This window comes from Sturnira hondurensis, unplaced genomic scaffold (genome assembly GCF_014824575.4).
Source record: "Sturnira hondurensis isolate 20B ecotype Veracruz unplaced genomic scaffold, ASM1482457v3 Scaffold0022908, whole genome shotgun sequence".
NCBI classification, from domain to species: domain Eukaryota; kingdom Metazoa; phylum Chordata; class Mammalia; order Chiroptera; family Phyllostomidae; genus Sturnira; species Sturnira hondurensis.
The window spans coordinates 9,586,839-9,607,674 of NW_028095539.1; the positions used below are offsets into that span (position 1 = coordinate 9,586,839).

The window sequence follows — 20,836 nt, forward strand, 5'->3', positions numbered from 1 at the left end:
AGCGGGCCCCGGCAGCACCTGGCGGCTCTGCCCTGAGAACACCGAACGACCCCAAGACCTGCATGTCACATGGGTGGAACCCAGCGCGAGATGAGGGATGGTTACTGTGGCGGTTACGCGGGGCCCCGCCCCGCGACCTCGCTCCAACCTGGCGGAGCGGCAGGTCCTCATTGACCACAGGACCTGGGGCAGTCGGCCTTGGGGCACGGATAAGCCCTACTACCGGGAAGCCCGGGGACACCGCCCCCGAGGGGCAGTCCAACCCGCCTCCTAGTCAAGGCCGCGCCCACACCTGCCGCGCAGGCGCTGGAGGGCGCTGATGTCACGGGTGTGAGGTCACCGCGCGGGCGCAGAAGGGAGGAGACGCTGGTGCCGAGGAACGTAAACCCATTCGCAGGGTCGCGGAAGCCAGGCGCACGCGTAGTAGGATTAAGAGGGCGCGGCGCACGCGCATTGGCGGAGCGCGATGGGCGGAGTGTTGCGGGAGCTGCTATGGCTGCTCACTGCTGTACGAAGAACGGAGCCTCTGGCCCCTCTCACAGCCCGGCCTCTTGACGCTGCCAGTGGACGGGGTCCCCCGGGCCGTCTCCACCCTTGTCATGTACCCACCGGCGCCGCCTGCGCCGCACCGGGACTTCATCTCGGTGACGCTGAGCCTTGGCCAGAGCGGCGACGGCAGCAAAACCCGGCGGCGCCGCTCGTGCTGGCGGGTGAGGGTCGATCCCGCAGGCCCCGGGGTCTCCGCCCCGCGCGCCGGTCCCGGGCAGGAGGCGCTGGTCCTTGCGGCACTATCTGCGGGCCAGGCTCTGCGGCTTGGGCCGGGGAGGGCGCCGAGCGGGGCCGACGCACCCCCAGCGGGCCCCCTAATGGTCTTGTCCTCTCCGCCCTGAACGGAAACCTGAGGTTTCCTGGATGAGTTCTTCCCCAGTGCGGATGCAGGGGACATAGGCTCAGCCACTCTAACGCGCCTTATGCGTTCGGTGGTCTCAGGCGGTGGGGCGTCCACACACCGCATCTGGGCAGGTGCACGGCCGGCGGGGCCTGAGCCCGAACGCTGGATGCGGCGGAGCCTTTCTCCGCTGTCCATGTGCAGGACAGAAGTGGACCCTGCGTCCGTTTTCATTCTCCTGTTACCTGTCCCTGGGTATTCTGTCACCTGCAGTCCAGCCCCAGCCCGCCGGCACCCCTCTGTGAGGGAACTGTGCCCAGTTCAGAAACAATGTAGCTGTACACAGGACCTTTTGAGTCACTCACTAACCTCACGGAGTTTGTCACAGAGGAAGAGAATTCCATTTTATTTTCAGTAAAAAGTGTCACTTTCCATTTCCCCCCGCCCCACCCCAGAAATGGAAGCAACTGTCGAGATTACAGCGGAATGTGATTCTCTTCATCCTGGCGTTTCTGATGCTCTGTGGGCTTCTGTCCTACATCAGCATGGCTGACCCGTGGCAAGGTACCTGCTCCTGAGTGCCTCAGACACCTGAGGGTTAACGAGACAGAAGCCATCTTGCCTTCCGCCATAACCAGCCCCAGGAGCCATAAAGGGCAACGAATGAGCAGGAGAGCCAGATTTTTTAAAAAAGGAGTATGGTGTGTTTTCAGCCCCCTGGCTAGAATGCAGATGTTAACATGATGTTCCCTGCCTGCCTCCTGTGTGTCTGCTGTGGAGCCAGCATCCAGCCCCTGACCCGAGGTGGAACATCCACTTGGAGACTGTCCTGAGAATAGTGCACGCTGCCGTGTGTTCAGGCAGGACCAGGCAGAAAGCAGGTGTAAATGTAGAGTGCCCTCTGAACTCCGAGCTCGCTGATTTTAGGAGGCTTGCACACGTGCTGCTGTAGGTCACCTTGTGCACTTCCGGGAAAGGAAATACAAAGGAGAAGCCTTTGGGGTCATGGGTTGCTGATAAGGACAAAGATGGCCAAGTGCTTCAAGAATGTTTGATTCCCTCTGGCCATTCTCGGATGCACTTGGGTGACTTCCTGGGGCTTCAGAGCATCGTTTGTTAAAAACAGTTCCTGCGTAGGTGTCTTCTACCAAGTACCCTGAGTGTCCCGTAGCCCAGGTGGCACATCTGAGTTAAACAGGTTCTCTTGTTTAGCCCCGAGTGGCAGGTCAGCAGGAGAGCAGAGAGTGAGGCCAGCAAACCCACCCGTCTTGCCAGCTCCGCAGAAGGCAGATGCTGACCCAGGGAACAGCCCTGTGCTGCCCCGGCAGGTACTTCCCACGCGCTCTGGTGGGGTTGTAATTGGCTCAGCCCCAGGAACGTCAAAACAGTCGGGAAGAAGGCCCCTTGCCGTCTGTCTGGTGTGTCAGCCTCCTTCCTTCTGCGCTGGTTGGACACCTCGGGGAGGAAGGAGGAGCACCCTCTCCTTTCATTCTCGGTTGCACAGCTGCTGGGCTCCATACCCTGGGTCACATGGTAAACAGAACAGACCCATCTCTTCTCTCCTGGCGCTGGCGCGAGAGCCAGCTGGGACCCCAGAAACAGGCGAGCGGCCCACACATGGTGTCCTGTGAGGATGAGAGCAGACACCCGCTGAGGAGGCTGGGCACTTGGTCCGGGCAGCCCCTTGAGGACAGGGCACTGGACTGCAGGCTGAGGAGCCCCTGGCTCTGGGTGGGGTGGGGGACAGGGCCTGCTCCAGGGAGCTGCTGGAGGCAGGGGTTCGGTTTGTTTGGGGAGCTGAAACTCACTGGGGCCTGGGCAGGAAGGAGCAGCTCCAGACACCTGAATTCTCCTCACCAGTGACTCTTGTTTATCCAGAAGCCTCAGAGGCACGTCCGGCGGGGCCCCCGCAACCTGCAGATCAGAGCCCCCAATAAAGACTCAGAGGGCAGGAGGCAGGATGACGCCAAGAGGAGGGAGGAGGCAGTGGACGAGGAGCACCAGGAGCAGAACCCTCCAAGGACGGTCGTCAGGTACCAGGAGCCCAACACGTGGGTCTGAGCAGGAGGAAACCAGGAGGCCGCTACGCTGGGCGCCTCTGAAAGACAAGGGGAACCAGCACCTGGCTGAGCCCACCTTCCTTTTGAAGCAGGCCGTCTGCCCCATCCTGAGTGCGCCCCCCGGGGGGGGGCGGAGACTGTCTCCTAGTTGCCTGGCCTGGAGGGGACGGAGCCCAGCTGGGCAGCCACCACGGGCTCCTGCATCCCGGCCCCTGCACAGCTGACGGCTCCCTCTCCCTGCAGCTGGCGGGGAGCAGTGATAGAGCCGGAGCAGGGCACTGAGCTCCCGTCCAAGAGGGCAGAGGCCCCCACCAGGCCCTCCTTGAGGGCCCCCAGGATTCTGAAGCACGTGGGTAAGGCCCCACCTGAGCCCCTCGGGGCCCCACCTGGGCTTGCTGACAGAGGGCATGTGGATGCACACGTGAGCATGTGGGGCGAGGGGGTGGAGCGCCACCTGTCCCCCCCCGAGGCTGACTGTTCCTCGGGACCCGGGTGGGCCCAAGTTCTCAGGGTCACATGCTTTTCAGAAGTCTGGTGGTTACAAGTGGTTCCTGGACACTGTCTTGTGTCCAGGCCTGTGGCCACAGTTGTGTGTGGGAGAGGCCCATCTTCCTGCCCGTGTCTGGTCCAAGAGGGACCTGGGGGTGTGGAGACAGGGCTCCCCCTCAGTGTCACCCCAGGCCTGAGGGCCTCAGGGGGCGGGTGGGTCCGTGCATCTGGGCCCCACAAATCAGGGGCCAGCTGTGGGCGGGCCCTCCTATGAAGAAGGTCAAAGGAGCCCAGGGCCAGGGCCGGCAGCTGGGCCTGTGGGGATACAGAGCGATTGTGTGGCCTTGAGGAGGGACAGCACAATGGGGTGTCATGAGGGGAGGCCTCCACCCCCGCACAGGACACGTGGTGTGAAGTCGGTGCCAAGTCTTCCTGAACACTGGCCCCTGTGTGACTCTGCCCGTGTGGATAGCACACCCGCCAGGGGCGTGGTGGGTGCGGCAGGCGGGCCACAGAAGGACCGTGGTGTGTCCGCCCCGCGGGCTGTCCTCCCGGAAGACTCCGGGCGTGGGCTCGTGAGAGATGAGGGAGCTTGTCCCTGTTGCCGGCACCTGTCGCGGTGGATGTTCCCGACCTGAGCTGCTTACCCAGCCAGCGCCGCCGTGTTCCTGGCCTGCGCTGCCAGATGCTTTGGCTTGCCACGTGCTTCTCGTGGCCCCAAGGGTGCGCCCCAGAGGGTGGTGTGGGCGGGGCCAGGCCTGGTGGACATGAGCCCAAGCTGCCATGTGAGACCCCCAGGGCCTTGCCGCCTCAGCAGCTGTGTCCGGCTCTGAGGGTCTGACTTCCATTGCTGGGCCTGGATCTCTGTGTCCTCTGCCACTGCCACTGCCCTGGTCAGTGTCCCCCAGATCACCAGCATCCCCGCCTGGGGGCTGCCGAGAGGCTCTGCCCTCTCTGACCAGGCCCCAGTCCCCCTGACCTGCTTCCCTCCCTCCAGCTTCCCCTAACCAGCGCCAGAAGGCCGTGATCGACGCCTTTCGCCACGCGTGGACTGGGTATCGCAAGTTCGCTTGGGGCCACGATGAGCTGAAGCCTGTGTCCAGGTCCTTCAGTGAGTGGTTCGGCCTCGGCCTCACGCTGATTGACTCCCTGGACACCATGTGGATCCTGGGTCTGAAAAAAGGTGCCTGTTGTCCTCGAGCAGGTGGCTGAGCCTGTGTGTCCCACCTGCTGTGTCCGTGTACACGGGCTTCTCCTCCCTAGGTGACGGAGGGGGTGCGCTGATCCTGGGCACTTCCCTGTCACCTCCCGTCGCTGTGGACAGCTGTGCAAGCCCTGCCAGACACAAGCGAGGGCCCCGGGTCAGCAGCAGGCCCTCACGGCCATGGGCCAGGGCCCTATGGCCGAGGCCACACGTGGCCTGCTGTAGCTGCCGGCACCGGGAGTCTGTCCCTGACACCCACACTGCTGCACAGCAAGGGGCAGGCTGCGGCTGGTGCCGGCAGCTACTTCCGAGCTGATGTTCCCTGGGAAGGGGCTGTCACTGAGTGCCGTGGTCCTTGTGCAGTGGCCTCAACTGTCGGCCACTTGTGCCCACAGCCCGGTGCAGCTCCCCAGCTGCCTGCTGGCCTGTTTACCCTCAGATGTGAAGATTGGAGGTTCGTGCCTTTGTCCCTTCAGAGAGACGGAGAGGAGAAAGCACGTCACCCTGTGTGAAGTCCTGGGGCCCCGGGGCCCCTGAGCAGGCCCCCCAGCCCCCCGTTTTATGCCGTAGAATTTGGAGAAGCCCGGCGGTGGGTGTCCCGGAAGCTGCAGTTCCAGAAGGATGTGGACGTCAACCTCTTCGAGAGCACCATCCGGATCCTGGGGGGGCTCCTGAGCGCCTACCACCTGTCCGGGGATGCACTGTTCCTGCAGAAGGCTGTGAGTGGCCCGTGCCCACGGGGATCTGGGTCTCGCGCGCTCATCCCAGGGGTCAGGGTGGGGAGTTCCCTGTCCTCCCCTGGAGTGTATTGGTCTTTTCTGGCCTGAGCCAAGCCGAACAGCACGGCTTGTTCGCTGCGGCCAGAGGGATGTCCCTCCAAGCTCACGGTCCAGCTCACTGCGCTGCTGTGGGGGCTGGGGCCTCGTAATTGGACAGAAGCAGGGGAGGGGTCCACGTCCTGCGAGGGAGACCAGGCCTCTCAGGGACAGCGGACAGCAGTGACCCCTCGCTGTGTGTGCACCAGGAAGATTTCGGGAACCGGCTGATGCCTGCGTTCCGAACGCCCTCCAAGATCCCATACTCGGACGTCAACATCGGCACTGGCGTCGCCCACCCGCCCTGGTGGACGTCGGACAGCACGGTGGCCGAGGTGACCAGCATCCAGCTGGAGTTCCGAGAGCTCTCTCGTCTCACGGGAGTCAGGAAGTTCCAGGTGTGGAGGCCTCGCATCTGGGGGGTGCCCTGGCTCCGTGCCATCAGCTCCAGAGGGGCAGGTGTTGGTCCCTCCTGCGTGGCTGCTTCCTGCCCTTCCTTCGCCGGGGCCGTCTCTTCACTGCTGCCGAGGCTCAGGCCTGGCACGGACGAGCCTCCGCCCAGGCCCCACTCTGCTCCAGCATGTGACCTTAGGGCCCTGACAGAGCTGGGGGCAGCTCATGCAGGGCTCTGGTGGCCCTGTGTCCACCTGGCTGCGTGTCTGTGGCTGCCTCTGTCACAGCTCTGTGGGGTTGGACATGTGACACGCTGGCATCGTAGCCAGTTTCATGCTGGTCTCTTTGTGCTCGTCCCACCCAGTGGTCTCCCGGGCGCTGCAGCGGCACCTGGACCGGAGCCCGGGCTCACGTTCAGGGCCGACAGCAGCAGTGCCTGTGGTGGTGAGGTGGAGCGGAAACCTCGAGTTTGGCCACTCACCCGCCCTCCCCCCTCTGCCCAGGAGGCTGCAGAAGAGGTGACCCGGCACGTCCACTCCCTGTCGGGCAAGAAGGACGGGCTGGTGCCCATGTTCATCAACACGCACAGCGGCCTCTTCACCCACATGGGCGTGTTCACCTTGGGCGCCAGGGCCGACAGCTACTACGAGTACCTGCTCAAGCAGTGGATCCAGGGCGGGAAGCAGGACACGCGGTGAGGCCGCTTCTGCCGCGCGGCCCGCTCGCCTGGGGCCCCTCACGCATGCGCCGAGGACCAAGATGGTCCTGCAGGTGGCCCCCGGCCTGCTGCTGAGCCAGGTCTGGGTTGGCTGCAGGGCGGGGGGCGGCAGGACTCCCGGGCCGCCCTGTGCACACCACTTGGGTGCCACATGCGGCGCTGTCCCGGACGGCGATGCAGCAGCCCTCTCCGGATTTGGAAGACCCAGCTTCTCAGACCCTCATCTGGGACCTGGAAGTGCCTGCCCACCACCTCCAGCCCAGGGGTGATGTGACCCATGTGGGGGCAGGGGCGGCTCCAGGCCAACCCCAGGGCAAGAACCTGGCGGTCTTCATCAGAGAACTACGGGGCCTCTGGGGCAGGTTGAGAGGAACAACCCTGTTGTGGGGTGGAGGGGCAGAAGGCACAGCTCTGGCCCTCCGGGCGGACCCACCACAGGGTCGCGGGCGTGGGGGATGGGCCACGTGCCTGCCGGGTCAGAGCTGACAGGCCTGCTGGTCTCCAGGCTGCTGGACGACTACCTGGAAGCCATCGAGGGAATCAAGAAGCACCTTCTGCGCAGGTCCGAGCCCAGCAAGCTTGCCTTCGTGGGGGAGCTCGCTCATGGCCGCTTCAGTGCCAAGATGGTGAGCGCAGGACGGGCGGGCTGGGGGTGGGAACTGCCTCTCATCCTCAACCCCCAGGCTCCACCTCTGGACCGGGAGAGGCCAGTGGCCTTGTGGCCAGGAGTGCGGGGCATCTCGGTCAACATGGACTGCAGACCCAGGCTGTCCCCAACTGCCTCCTGCAGCCGGTGCTCCCTGGTGGTTGGAGGGGGTGTGGGGACCGGGCCAGGCCTGCTCCCCGGGACGCAGGTGTCCCATCAGCTCATCTTCGGTCCATGTTGAGCCCCCAGTGCTGGGCCTGGTGGTCAGGGGCCCCCTGGGGTGTGGGGGCTGGACAGCACTGGGGCAACGCTGGACCCAGTTGACCCTGTGTGGCCACTAGCTCTGCGGTGGTGAGGAGACCCTTCTGTTTCAGGACCACCTGGTGTGCTTCCTGCCAGGGACACTGGCCTTGGGAGTCCACCACGGCCTGCCCGCCGACCACTTGGTGCTGGCCCGGGCACTCATGGACACCTGCTACCAGATGAACAGGCAGATGGAGACGGGGCTGAGCCCCGAGATCGTGCACTTCAACCTATACGCGCAGAAGGGCCAGAAGGACGTGCAGGTCAAGGTGAGTGGGGCCGGGCAGGGCTGGGTTTGGGCCCAGGGCACCGTGTGGGCCTCATGCTGCGTCCTGTCCTTAGCCGGCCGACAGGCACAACCTGCTGCGCCCCGAGACGGTGGAGAGCCTGTTCTATCTGTACCGCCTCACGGGGGAGCGCAAGTACCAGGACTGGGGCTGGGAGCTGCTTCAGAACTTCAACACCTACACTCGGGTGAGCTGTTGCAGGCAGCCCGCCATCCCACCTCGAGGGACCAGCTGTTGGGGAGGGTCCCTGCAGTGTCCAGAGGAGGGCAGAGTGGGTCCCTCCTTGGTCCTCTGTGTGGCCTGAGCAGCTCTCTTCCACCTGGGGTGGCCCTGGGGCACCTGCTCCCCAGGACACACGCCGAGACCAAGGCGCCGCCGCACTGTGTTCAGGCCAGCTGCCTTTCTTACCCTTGGCCCCTTGCCTCAGAGAGAAGGTTGTGCCCCACCCAGGGCCTGCTGCCTGCTGGGCAGAGCTCAGGCCCGACCTTTGCCCTGTGGTGTGTGAGCAGTGGGTTCTGGGCTCCTCGGGTGACCGCCGCAGGCTCCGGAGGCCACACTTGCCATTGATCACTGGAGGGCCGCGGGTGTCAGCTGGGGTCTCTGGAAGAACCCCAGGTGACTTCGGGGCAGCCAGGCACCTTTGGGTCTCACTGCCTCCTGGCCCAGGCCCCGCTCGGGGCCGTGCGTGCTGCGGCAAGGCGGGGGCTTTGGGGCGCTGCGCCGCAGCGGTGATGCCGCAGCCTTGGCTCCTCTCAGGTTGCCTCTGGTGGCTACTCCTCCATCAGCAACGTCCAGGACCCCCACAACCCCCAGCCCAGGGACAAGATGGAGACCTTTTTCCTGGGAGAGACGCTCAAGTACCTCTACCTGCTCTTCTCTGACGACTCCGACCTGCTCAGCCTGGACGACTACGTGTTCAACACCGAGGCCCACCCCCTGCCCATCTGGACCCCCACTTAGGGCGCGGCTCCTGTGGGGGTGCTGCCTGCGCTCGAGGGTGCCTATCGGCAGGACCCTGGCTCTGATCTCCTCTGACCTGGGCCGTGTGCTGTCTGCTAGCTGGCTGGACGTGCCCGGGCCCGGCTGGTGACAGGCCAGGAGGCAACTGGGCCAGGACGCCTCTGGGCTGTGGGCGGTGCTCGGGGGTGGCCGTGGGCAGCAGGTGCTCTGTCCTAGTGTGGGCTCCTTGTCTGGGGTTCCGTGGGGACACCGTTAGGAGGAAGAAACCAGTGTTGGGGTTCAGGGGGTCCAGTCCACCAGTCCCCCCCATTCCTGAGAAACTGCAAATCGTGAGTCACATTCCTGTTGCCCGAATGTCCTGTCAGTCAGTGCCCAGGCCTCTTGGGGTCCTGGGCCTCTGGTCACCTTTTGGGGCCCTGTGTGACCCTAGGCCCTGTGCTGGTTCAGAGGCAGAGCTGAGAGCACACGGGTGCAGCTCTGCCTTGGGGTCTCAGTGGGGGACCCTGGGCCAACCCAAGGTCTTGGGAGGCACGTGGGACCCCGCTGGGCCGGGGCTTCTGGCTGGCTGTGCCATGCACATGATGGACTCAGGGATCCCTCAGGGTCTGGAGGGCGGGCGCCGAGTGCCTCTGCCCCCAGGCCGCCTGCGGAGTGGCCTTCCGTGGGGATAAAGCCAATTCACTCTGACTGGCGCCTTCTGTTTGTACGGGAGCCTGCTTCCTGACGCCTGGGTGGGGCTGGGGGCCCAGTGGGCTGGCCCCCTTGCCCTGTCCACTGAGGCCTGGCCCTTGCTGCTGCCCGCTCCTCATGCCTCTCCAGCAGGTGGGGGGTGTCCTCTCCCCTCTCGCAGCATCTGTCCTTTAGGACTGGCCTGGGGTCCCCTGCCCCTTGTGAGCAGGTGACCTCATTTCCAGAAAAGCCCACTTCTCTCAGAAGCCCGGGCCTGTCTGAGCACCCAGCGTGCCTCTGCCGAGGCCAAGGCTCCAACCTTGCTTCACCTGGGCTCAGACGTGTTCCTGGTAGGTCCCTGCACGTGGGTGCCCTGGGGAGAGCCCCGCACTCTCCCTCCACTGATGCCTGGCTGCCTTACCCCGCTGGCTGCCAGCCCTGCAGGGCGCCCCATCAGAGGCCATGTCAAGCTCCCGTGGGCCTTGCAGCCTGCGGTGGCCGTTCGGGACACTCCCCTCAACCTCCATGAGGCGGGGCTTGCTGCACCCCGTCCGCCCCACGTTCAGGGCCTCAAAGAGGCACAAGCAGGGGTGGTGGGGGCAGATCCGCAGGGGGCAGTCACGTAGGGGTGTTGGTGACATCAAAGAGAAAGGATGTGGGGAGTTGCGCTGGTGACCTGGTGTTTGGTGTCATGGTTTATCTGTCCATACGAAAGCCACCCTCCCCCCATGACCCCAAACAGTAAATCCTGAGTTGACCATTTTATTGACCAATTGTTGGTGGGGGAGGGCCAGTGTGCTCACAAGTCCATGCCCTCTTCCCATGAGGGGTGTGGCTGGGCCCCCTCCCTGAGCCAGGGCCCCACCCAGGGCTCAAGGGGGTGCCACTGTGCCCTCCGGTCCTAGCTGGGGGCACGCCCCTCAGCCTCTGAGACCCAGTGCTGTGCCTGCCGTTCCTGCCTGGCCTCCTCCACCCACTTGCGGATGAACATGGCCTCCAGCTGGCGTACCTCCAGGACGGATGTGGGGTCTGCCGGGTGGGATGCTCTGTGGAGCAGACGAATGGTGGGGGACACTCAGTGGGCAGGCCTGGCCTGGGCCTCCCAGGCCTGCCGCCGGGTCCAGCCACGGGCCGGGCCAGGTGCAGCGCAGCACCGCAGCCAGGACAGGGCCGCACCTGAGGTCCAGGTGGTGTGCTCCCCCGCGGACGGTGACTGCCAGGATGGAAGCACTCAGGTTTCTGAGGATCTGCGTTAGCGATGCCAGCAAATGTGAGGGGCGGGCTCCAGTCAGGCAGCCCCCAGCCCGTGGCACCGCCCCCCCCTAGGGCGCAGCGAGAGCAGTGACTCGAGGTAGCTGCGTGGCCTTGGCCGGTCTCATCAGACGGAGCCACAGGCAGGGCCCAGCAAGTCAAGGAAAGAGCCCAGAGGGCAGAGGCAGGCGTAAGGGGGCACAGACCTGGGTGTGGACATCCCCAAAGACCACCCACATGGACCCCGCAAAGGCAGTTACCACCCACGGAGAGCCCCCAACTCACCCCACCCCCGGCCCACGGGTCTAGGTCACCGTTGGAAAAGATGATGTTGCTGGTGGCTTTGAAGTCTGAAAGAAACAGAGCAAGTGGCGCAGGGCCTGGCAGGGCCAAGCTCGGCGAGCCGTGGGGCAGCTTGGCCCCAGCGCTGCTGGCTCTGGGCAGAGAGGCTTCCCGGAGCCTCACCGGCGCCCCCGAAGCTGGTTTGCAGCCAGTCCCGCCGAGGCCACACGCCCCATGTGCGCAGACAGTATTGCTGACGCAGCTCCTCCGTGAAGGGCAGGTCGGGGAAGAGGTCCGTCACGTTGTTGCTGGACAAGACCAGGTTGATCTCCGTGCAGGCCTGCAAGCCGTGCTGTGCTCAGGCCCGCGGGCAGATGCTCTCCAGCACCCTGCCGCCGCCCCCCCCCATGGACCCGTGTCCCTCACCCAGTACCTGGTAGTCCCAGGCCCTGGCGTCGGGGCCCAGGCCGCAGCCCGTGGGGTCCGCGCACGCCTGGTACTGCAGGTAGATGTCGTAGCAGGGCTGCGTGCCCGAGGCGTTGTACACCAGCCCTGTGGGGAGGGGAGCTGGGGCCAGGTGCCTGAATGCCCTGCCCACTGGGAGGGGCCCTCCTCGTGCCCAGGAGGAGTGAGGACCCTGGGTGTGCACGGGGCCTCCCGCAGCCCCCTGGGTGCAGCAACCCCAGGTCGGGCCAGGAAGGAGGTGGCCGTTTCCTACCCAAGGTGATGGTGGAGGCGTCCTGGGTCCCGAGGTCCCGTGGGGGTAGCCAATCTGCCCTCACACCCACATAGGACCCCCAGTCTCCACACCAGCCTGGGGCAGAGGGGTGGACACACCTGCCAGCTCTCGGAGCCCCTCGATCCTGCTGCTCTCCTTCAGCAGCCGGCTGCAGGCCACCTGGTGGGGGGATGCCAGCAGAGCACCTCAGCAGACCCCCCGGTGACCTGTAGCCCCCTCCCGGCTTGCCCTTCCCTGGTCCCAGGCCATTGAGTGGTGCGTGGCCCTCAGGCTGGCCAGCACTGACCACCCCGGGCCCTTCCCTGTCCATGGGAGCAGGCGTCTTGCCTGGACGGGGTTTGCAGGAAGGCGTCCCAGGAAGTCAGTGGGGTATGGGTAGTCCAGCATGGCCAGCATGGTGAATGCGTTCCGGGCAAACCCAAAGAGCTGGACCAAGTCCTTCTGGCTCGAAAGTGGCTGGCAGAGGCCCAGCGCCTGGCTGACCACACCATAGGCTGCCAAGAGGGGGCAGGAAAGGCCTTTAGAGGCTGCTGTAGTCGAGTGAGGCAGGGGTGTGAGGGGTGGGGTGTGGCCTCCTCACCTCCCTGGAGGAACAGATCCTTGATCTGCCGGAAGGCGTCCCGCACGCCCTGGGCACACTTGGGGCCCTGGCCCTCAAAGTCCTGGAGGAAGGAACGGTGGTTGTGGCTGGGGCTGGCCCCCTGGCTGCCCAGCCCCGCTCTCTCCCTCACTCACCACGGAGACGTCCCGGAAGAACTGGGAGGCGTCCCCAAGGCCAGCCACCAACACCACAGGGGCACTGGCCGCCAGTGCCCCCGCCACCAGGTGGGGGTACTTCATCCTCATGTACGCACTGAGTATTCCGCCGTAGCTGTTGGGGGCACGGGGTCAAGACTGCAGATCCCCTCCTGACCCCACCCACCTGGGCTGCTCAGGCAGCAGCCTCTCCGCCACCAGTGGGTGGGGGCTGGGCCCCAGCACTGCCCTCCTCCTCCTCGGTCCCATGCCCCCCACGCCTCAAGAAGGATCTGAAGTGTCTAAGACCCACAGAAGCATCGGCCCTGGGTCTGGGTCCCCATTTGTCCCCAGAAGAGAAAGCAGGTGGTGAGGACCCACCTCCCGCCAAAGGCGATGGCCGGGATGTCCTGGGCGCCGAGGTCCCGCCGCAGCGCCTGCAGCAGCCTGGCAAAGTCGGCCAGTGCCTGCTCCACCGTCAGCAGCTCCATGTGGCCGCGCTGCGTGGACTGCTCCCCGAACGGGAGTGACTTCCCGTAGTACCTCTGTGGGCGGCATGGGGGCAGTGGCCTCGCCTGCACCGGGGCTGGTGCCCCAGCCGCCCTCCCCTGCCCCCCCCCGCCCCCCCCCCCCGGCCACGCGGGTACTCACATGCTCCGCGAAGACGACCAGAGCTGCCTGCTGTGCCGCCAATTCCAGGATGAACCCTGAGTTGTTGGCGAAGACCCACACGTCCCTCTCATTGCCCGTGTAGAAGAACAGGGGCCCCTCGCCCCTCTTCCAGAACTTCTCTGTGGAGTACAGACAGGGAGGGTTGGGGCAAGGGGAGCGGCAGGCCTCCTGGGGCTGGGGGTCCCCAGTCACCTTACCCGACACCAAGAACCGCTGCAGGAACGTCTTGTTGCCAAACCTCTCGAAGTTGAAATGGTCCAGAAACTGCTCAAAATAGCTTTCTCGGAAGTCGGGGTCCAGGGCTCTGTGGGCTGGAACCGCGATGCTCAGCAGGGGAGGCCACCCGGGCGGGGAGGGGAGGGGCTGCGGGTCCCCACTTACCCCTGGCCTCCCAGCCGCGCAGCCCCAGCACCAGCAGTAGGGCCAGGGCCCAAGGCAGGGCCGTTAGGGACAGGGAGCCCATGTCTGCTCCGCCCGGGAGCCCGCAGTCACATGACTGGCAGGGACACCCTCACGTGGCTGTCTGGGCGGAGCTCTGCGGGCTTCTGCGCGTTCCGCCTCCTCCCCATGCTTTCTGGCAGCCACTGTCGCCACGGAGATGGTTGCCATGGAGACACGAAGCAGGCAGAGGGCTCAAGGGACTGTCCCCTGGCAATGGGACAGGGGACCTGCGTGCCCAGCCACCTGCCTCCCAATGGCCACTACTAAGGGCCTAGACTGCCCCACACCTCCCTGCTGGGCACCCAAGCCCGTCCTCCTGGCTCGTCACCAGCCAGGTGGGCTGGTCACCAACACACACCTGGGCAAGAAGTGACCAGTCCTGCGGTCCAGCTGTCCCAGGTGGACAGCCCCGCTGAGGTGCCCAAGCCAGGGCCCCTGCTGGCAGGTGCGGGGGCGCCGGGCTGGGTGGAGGAAACCTTTGGAAGGTGGCGTCGGGAATGTCCGGTGCTGAGGGCAGCGCCCCTGAGAGAGCAGCTTGTCCAGGCGGAAGCCAGGGGCCGTGGGGCAGCATGCTGTGGCCCAGGCAGGGACAGGCAGCAGCTCGTAACTGCTGGGAGCCAGGGGGGGCCCTGGCCAGTCCGTCCACTGGCTTTTCAGGGGACGAACCCTCCAGGAGGCACTAAAACCCAGGGGACAGCGAGGCCACCTCCCCCTGCCCCAGCAAGTAGTCCAGGCCTACAGAGCCGTGCCCCCGCCCGCTGCCGCAGGCTGTGGAGGGAAGGAGCCCCTCCCGTCCCCACTCCTGACACCTCCCCAACCAGGGTGGCTCCGGGCTTCCACCCAGGCCCGGCCTGCCTGGTGCTGGCCCTGGCTGCAGCCCGGAAACCCGAGGACCCACCAGGCTGGGCTGCCCAGAGGTCTGGCTGCTGCCGCTGGCCCTTTGGCTGCCCCTCACAGGGTCTCCAGGCTGTCACTGAGGCAACCAGCGTGGTGACAATGGCTATGCACCGTGTCACACCACCCCATGGGTGTGGCCATCCCATGGCCACCCAGTGACAGACCACACTCACCCCACAGTCCCTGACCCAGTGGCCCTGTCCCCATGTCTTCCTGTCCCCCCTGTCCCTGTGTCCCCACTTCCCGGTGTCCCTGTGTCTCCGTCCCTGTGTCCCCATGCCCCCCATGCCCCCGTCTCCCTGTCCCAGTGTCTTCGTCCCTGTGTCACTGTGTCCCCACGTGCCTGGGTCCCTGTCCCTGTGTCTCTGTCCCTGTGCCGTGTCCACGAGTCCCTGTCCCAGTGTGCCCACCCCTGTGCCCTCGTCCCTGTGTCTCCATGACCACGTATTCCTGTCCCTGTGTCTCTGTTCCTGTGTCCCCATGTGCACCATGTCACTTGCCCGTCCCAGCATGCCCACCCCTGTGTCCCCATCCCTGTGCCCCCTTGTCCCCGTGCCCCCGTCCCCGCATCCCTATACCCCCTTCCTCACCTGTCTGTGCCTCCAAGCACCAGTGCCCTCGTGTCCCCGTGTCCCTGTTCCTCTGCCCCCGGACCTGCACCCAGAGCTGCGTATCCTGTGCAAAGTAGACGGAGCCCTCTCAGGACCCCCAAGGCCTCAGCAGGGGAGCCAGGCCCAGGGACGGGGACTCACAGCCACTCTCCAGCTACCAGCAGCTCAGGCGCCGGGTGCTGAGCCCCCACTGCAGACCCACTGTGTGTCGCCTCCGGATGGACCTCCAGGTGGCCTCTCCATCGGTGGCGCCGGGAGGGCGTGTTCAGACTCCAGCGGTCCGGCCACACCTGACGGCCCTGCATGGGCGGGTACGTCTGCGGGTCCAGGAGCCCCCCCCCCCCGCCCCAGCCCCGCAAAGGAACTGCCTGGGAAACCTGAGCCCCGCTCCTCGGCTCTCCCTCGCCGGCCCCGTGCGTGCGGACGGGTGCTGGCCGCTCGCTTCTGCAGCAAGGGCTGTGGGAGCTTCGACGGGGGTGGCGCTGAATCCCTGGGTCACTTTGGGGAGGGCTGCCACCCTCAAATCTAGGCTTCCCAGCCACGGACAAGAGTTCTCTTCCCACTTGGGTCTTTGAACTCAATGATGGTTTACGGTTCTCGGCATTCAAGCCTATTGCCTTCTGGGTTAAACTTACTCCTAGCTATTTTCATCCTTTTTTAAAAGAGATTTTATTGATTTATATTTAGACGGAGGGGAAGGGAAGGAGAAAGCGAGGGAGAGAAGCATCAATGTGTGGTTGCCTCTTGTGTGTGGCCTCCTGGGGACCTGGCCCACAACGTCCCGCAACCCAAGCACGTGCCCTGACTGGGAATCAAACCAGCGACTCTTTGGTTCGCAGACTGCTCAGTCCACTGAGCTACATCAGCCAGGACTTATTTTCATCTTTTTAAAAACAATTTTATTGATTTATTTTTAGAGAGGGGGGAGGGAGGGAGAAAGAGAGGGAGAGAAGAAACATCAGTGTGTGGTTGCCTCTCATGCACCCACTGCTGGGGACCTGGCTCACAAGCCAGGCATGTGCCCTGACCAGGAATCGAACCAGTGACCTCTCGCTTTGCGGAATGACGCCCACCCCACGGAGCCACACGGGCCAGGGCTGGAACCGCACTGGTAACCTCCCGCAAGCGCACTGTAGACTCACCTCTGGTGTGGGCTGATGGAGGATGCTGCAGCCCCCGTGGCTGGCTGTCCGTCTGCGCGGGCCGCCTCCTGGAGGGCTCCGTGGGGTTCTCTGCCTGCACGTGGAGGCAGTGTGCCCTCCTCCGTCCCGATTGCAGTGCCTCCTCCCATTGCTCCTGTCTCACCGCTCTGGCCCAGACACCCCGGGCCACGTTGAGAGAAGACGCCCTCGTCCTGTTTCTGATCTAAGAGGAGAAGCTCTGTGTCTCTCTGCTGGGCGCCACGCTGGCACCCACAGACACTCTTGGCCATGTTGGTGAAGTTCCCCATTTTTCTGAGTATTTCCACCGTGAAGGCTGTTGGCTTTTGTTAAAGGCCTTTTCTCTTCCGTGAGATGTCCCACTTTGTCCCGTCCACGTGCCGTGTTACGTGGGCTGGCTCCTTGTACGGAGCCAGTGGGGTAGGTCCCGCTCGGTCACGGAGCAGGATCCCTCCCACACGCCGGACTCTGCCGGCGGACATCCTACAGAGGAGCTCACGGCGACCCCCGTGAGGAAGGCAGCCTGTAGTCTCATTTTATTGTCCTGTCCTTATCCAGTGTTGGCGTGAGGCTCGATGCCGGCCTCCCGAGTGAGGTAGGGAGTGGCCCCTTCCTCTGAGCTTTCTGGGTGGTCTGAGGAGGCTTTGTCTCAACCTCTCCTCACGTGCTGGGCGGGGTGCCCCCTGCAGCCCTAGGGCCCCTTACTTTCCTTTGATGGGGGGCTTCTTGGCGCCGCATCCGAGCTGCCGTCTGCTGTAGGTCTGTTGAGATTTTCTATACCTTCTCGAGTTATTTCAGGTGACTCCCCATTTCTGAGAATTTGTCCCTCTTATCAAGATGGTCAGGTTCGTGGGCACGCAACTGTTAATGGTTCTCTCAATCCTGTGCATTTTCGATATCAGTTGTTTGTGGGGCTTTTCCTCTTTGTCAGTTTAGCAGAAGGTTGATCCGTTTTTCTGATGTTTTCACTTAACCAACTTTGGTGTCCTAGTCTGTGGTTGCCTGCCTTCGCGGGCCCGCTGTGTTTCACTCTTTTCTACTTTTTAAAGATTTTATTTATGTATTTTTAGAGAGAGGGGAAGGGAAGGAGAGAGAGGAACATCAGTGTGTGGTTGCCTCTCATGTACCCCACCCCCGGGGACCTGGCCCACAACCCAGGCGTGTGCCCTGACTGGGAATCGAACCGGCGACCCTTTGGTTCGCAACCCGTGCTCAATCCACGCCAGCCAGGGCCGATGGAATTTTCCATTTGAGTGGCTGTACTTGTGATCCTGTGAACACCTGCTCTTCACAGAGCTTCTCGTCCTGTCCGCACCTCACTGTCCTGACTTCCGAGGGGCCTGTGTGCAGGTTTTCCCAGGGCACACGCAAGACGGTCCTCGGAAGGCTTTTCTGACAGCTCTGACGTCTGGCCGTCTGCCGGGACGGTTCCTGCCGCTGATTTTCTTGGTCTGAGTGGACAGGCTCCTGCTGCTTTTGCTGTCTCGGCTGCTGAGAGCCGGGGGGGGGGGGCCGGGGGTGGCACTGCGGGTGTGTGGTGTGTCAGGCAGTGGGGACAGGGATCCGACACCCACCTTGGCGCTTCTGACTTCTGCGTCAGGCCCAGGCCCTGTGTTTCATCCCCCTTTGCTCCGAGCTCCACCCTTTGCTGCCCCCCCACCGTGGCGGTTTCTCCATGAGGCTGAAGAAAGCGCCCCTCCTGTCCCCAGACTGAACATGGGACCTCGTGCAATACCAGGAAGCGCTGGTCATCCTGGATGGACCTGACACTCAGGATGCTGAGGTGTGACCCACAGAACGGCCACCTTCCTCCATCTGCGCCCAGGGCTTCCCAGGTACCAGAGACCTGCTTGCCGATCCGGGAAATGTCACAGTTCTGGGAAAGCCAGACCCGGGCGGGCGGGGGCTGCCGATCCAGGTCCCAGATCGGGGTCTACACAGCTGAGTTGTCCAAACCGGGGGAGGGGCTGCCTCAGGAACAGGGCGGCGTGAGGGGCCCCAGGCGAGCGGGCCGCGCGGCAGAAGCGGCCTCACCGCGTGTCCTGCTTCCCGCCCTGGATCCACTGCTTGAGCAGGTACTCGTAGTAGCTGTCGGCCCTGGCGCCCAAGGTGAACACGCCCATGTGGGTGAAGAGGCCGCTGTGCGTGTTGATGAACATGGGCACCAGCCCGTCCTTCTTGCCCGACAGGGAGTGGACGTGCCGGGTCACCTCTTCCGCAGCCTCCTGGGCAGAGGGGGGAGGGTGGGTGAGTGGCCCTCGGCACCGAGCACCGAGCACCCCAGGACTTCGTGCACTCCGTCCTGACAAATCCATCCTGGGGCGGCGAGAGGGCCAGTGTCCTAGCCACCACTTCCTCGGCCCACTGACCCCACAGAAGTCCTGGGGCCACCAAACTGGCCTCATCCTCTGGGCAGGTCTGAGCCCCCACTGGGGGGTGACTGTCTGAACCACACATGCTCACATGCGTGTCCACACACCCTCGGTCAGCGGGGCCCTGAGGGATGCAGGTGGGGCCTTACCCACGTGCTTCAGAATCCTGGGGGCCCTCGAGGAGGGCCTGGTGGGGGCCTCTGCCCTCTTGGACGGGAGCTCAGTGCCCTGCTCCGGCTCCATCACTGCTCCCCGCCAGCTGCAGGGAGAGGGAGCCGTCAGCTGTGCAGGGGCCGGGATGCAGGAGCCGGTGGTGGCTGCCCAGCTGGGCTCTGTCCCCTCCAGGCCAGACAACTAGGAGACAGTCTCTGCCCCCCCCGGGGGGGCGCACTCAGGATGGGGCAGACGGCCTGCTTCAAAAGGAAGGTGGGCTCAGCCAGGTGCTGGTTCCCCTTGTCTTTCAGAGGCGCCCAGCGTAGCGGCCTCCTGGTTTCCTCGTGCTCAGACCCACGTGTTGGGTTCCCGGTACCTGACGACCGTCCTTGGAGGGTTCTGCTCCTGGTGCTCCTCGTCCACTGCCTCCTCCCTCCTCTTGGCGTCGTCCTGCCTCCTGCCCTCTGAGTCTTTATTGGGGGCTCTGATCTGCAGGTTGCGGGGGCCCCGCCGGACGCGCCTCTGAGGCTTCTGGACAAACACAAGACTCGCTCTCAAAGAGAAACCAGCTGCCTACAGGCTGCCGTTCTTGTTCCACCTGGGACTCTCCCTGTCAGACCAACTCAGGGGGGCTGTGCATGGACGATTCGTTTTCATCCCCACTGCAGCCCCTTCCCTGCAGCCTCCTGGGCCTGACTGACTGCGGTCAAGACAGCCGGGAGATGTCCCAGCCCTAGGGGGACAGCAGCAGGGTGAGGAGCTTGTCCCGAAAATGGACTCACAGTGACCCCTGGTGCAGGCTGGCCCTGGGTCTCTGGCTTCATCCTCCGCCCTAGGGTTAAGGCCCCAGGCCACGGACCGTGTGGGGGGCTCAGGAGTGGGCTGGGGGTGGGGCTCTACCTGGACCTCGCTGCCAGTCCTCCCCGGCGGGTGTGACCAGCCACGCCTTTGGGGACAGGAAGGAGTCCCATGCGAGACTCCCAGTCTCAGCTTTTCAATACACTTCATGTGAGCCTGGCCACGAGAATCGGGGACAAGGCGCTGTCGCTGAAACACATCATGGGGACAGGGCTGCGGTCTGAGGGTTCCAGATGGGTGTCCCCGCCAATTCACGCCCCAAGGGCGTGGGGCGCTCACCCCGCCATCCAGGCCTCTCCTGGGTACCAGAGACGGGGCCGTGGACATGTCTCTCAGGGGCACAGTTGCCGAATTCTGCTTTCACACAGTGTGACAGGGTCCACAGGGCTGAGCAGCCGAGAGCACTGGAGGGAGTGCTGGTCAGCTTTACTGGGAGGCAGGGCGGGCAGCGGGGCGTGAGGTCCGCACCTGGCCTGGCATCCACTCCCCACCCCCCGTGCATCCCCCCATCCGCCTGTGGGCCACAGAGGGGGTCCCCAGCACTCAGCACCAGGTCCTCAGAGACCACCTCCCCAGAACCACCCATCTCTGGAGGGTCCACCCCTGGTTTTCTGGCCACCTGTTAGGGTGGGGGCACCCCAGGGCCAGACACAACTCCTCCTCCCCCATTTCCAGAGGATGGGCTGCACCCCTGCCTGGGGCCTCGCGCACCTGTCTCCTCCCCGCCCAGACTCTGATCCTGACCGGCCCCCCCACCCATGAGGGGTCATGAGGTGACAACCGATGTCTGCCAGGGCTCGGCCAGGGCTGGGTGGCCTTGGAGTCGCAAGGTGGTGCCCTCCACGTGGCCTCTCCTGGGGACTGGAGGAAGCCCCGGGGACAACATGGCACTGGGGCCAGAGCAGGTGACCCAGAGCAGCAGGGCCAGGAACGCTGTGCTCTCTCAGCCTCACGCCAGAATCTCACACCCCTACTCCCGCCGCGGTCCGTCCGTCACAGTCACCAAGTCCAGGCCACTTTGAAGGCGGGGAACCGGACTCCCCGTGGAAGGGACGCACGTCAAGGAACCCCCCACAGTCCCGAGCACTGTGCCCTGTCCCGCTCTCTTCCTCCCCAAATGCTGCTGCCGCTTTTTGCCAGGTTCTCCGAGTCAGGGTCCGACTCCTCCTGCCGCAGCCCCAGCCCGTGGCGCGGTGCCTGGCACACATGTACGTGCCAGGCACGTGTCTGCA

General features: G+C 64.5%; 2 protein-coding genes across 2 annotated transcripts; one reads left to right on the plus strand and one right to left on the minus strand.

Moving 5' to 3' along the window:
* Positions 1–456: 456 nt before the first annotated feature.
* On the plus strand, positions 457–9,451 carry MAN1B1 (mannosidase alpha class 1B member 1). The gene is made up of 13 exons (XM_037036459.1): positions 457–710; positions 1,345–1,453; positions 2,102–2,217; positions 2,768–2,922; positions 3,193–3,302; positions 4,436–4,621; positions 5,213–5,361; positions 5,667–5,855; positions 6,354–6,544; positions 7,074–7,194; positions 7,589–7,786; positions 7,860–7,991; positions 8,561–9,451. Exons 1-13 carry the CDS (start codon positions 600–602, stop codon positions 8,762–8,764), a joined length of 1,971 nt encoding a protein of 656 aa, XP_036892354.1. The 5' UTR covers positions 457–599; the 3' UTR covers positions 8,765–9,451.
* Positions 9,452–10,177: 726 nt separating this feature from the next.
* Positions 10,178–13,622, minus strand: DPP7 (dipeptidyl peptidase 7). The gene is made up of 13 exons (XM_037036460.1): positions 13,494–13,622; positions 13,310–13,423; positions 13,092–13,231; positions 12,822–12,985; positions 12,441–12,576; positions 12,286–12,367; positions 12,033–12,199; positions 11,804–11,864; positions 11,400–11,518; positions 11,150–11,306; positions 10,970–11,034; positions 10,610–10,680; positions 10,178–10,479 (listed from the first exon to the last, which is right to left on the minus strand). The coding sequence occupies exons 1-13, from the start codon at positions 13,573–13,575 to the stop codon at positions 10,335–10,337; spliced, it is 1,503 nt and encodes a 500-aa protein (XP_036892355.1). The 5' UTR covers positions 13,576–13,622; the 3' UTR covers positions 10,178–10,334.
* Positions 13,623–20,836: the final 7,214 nt, after the last annotated feature.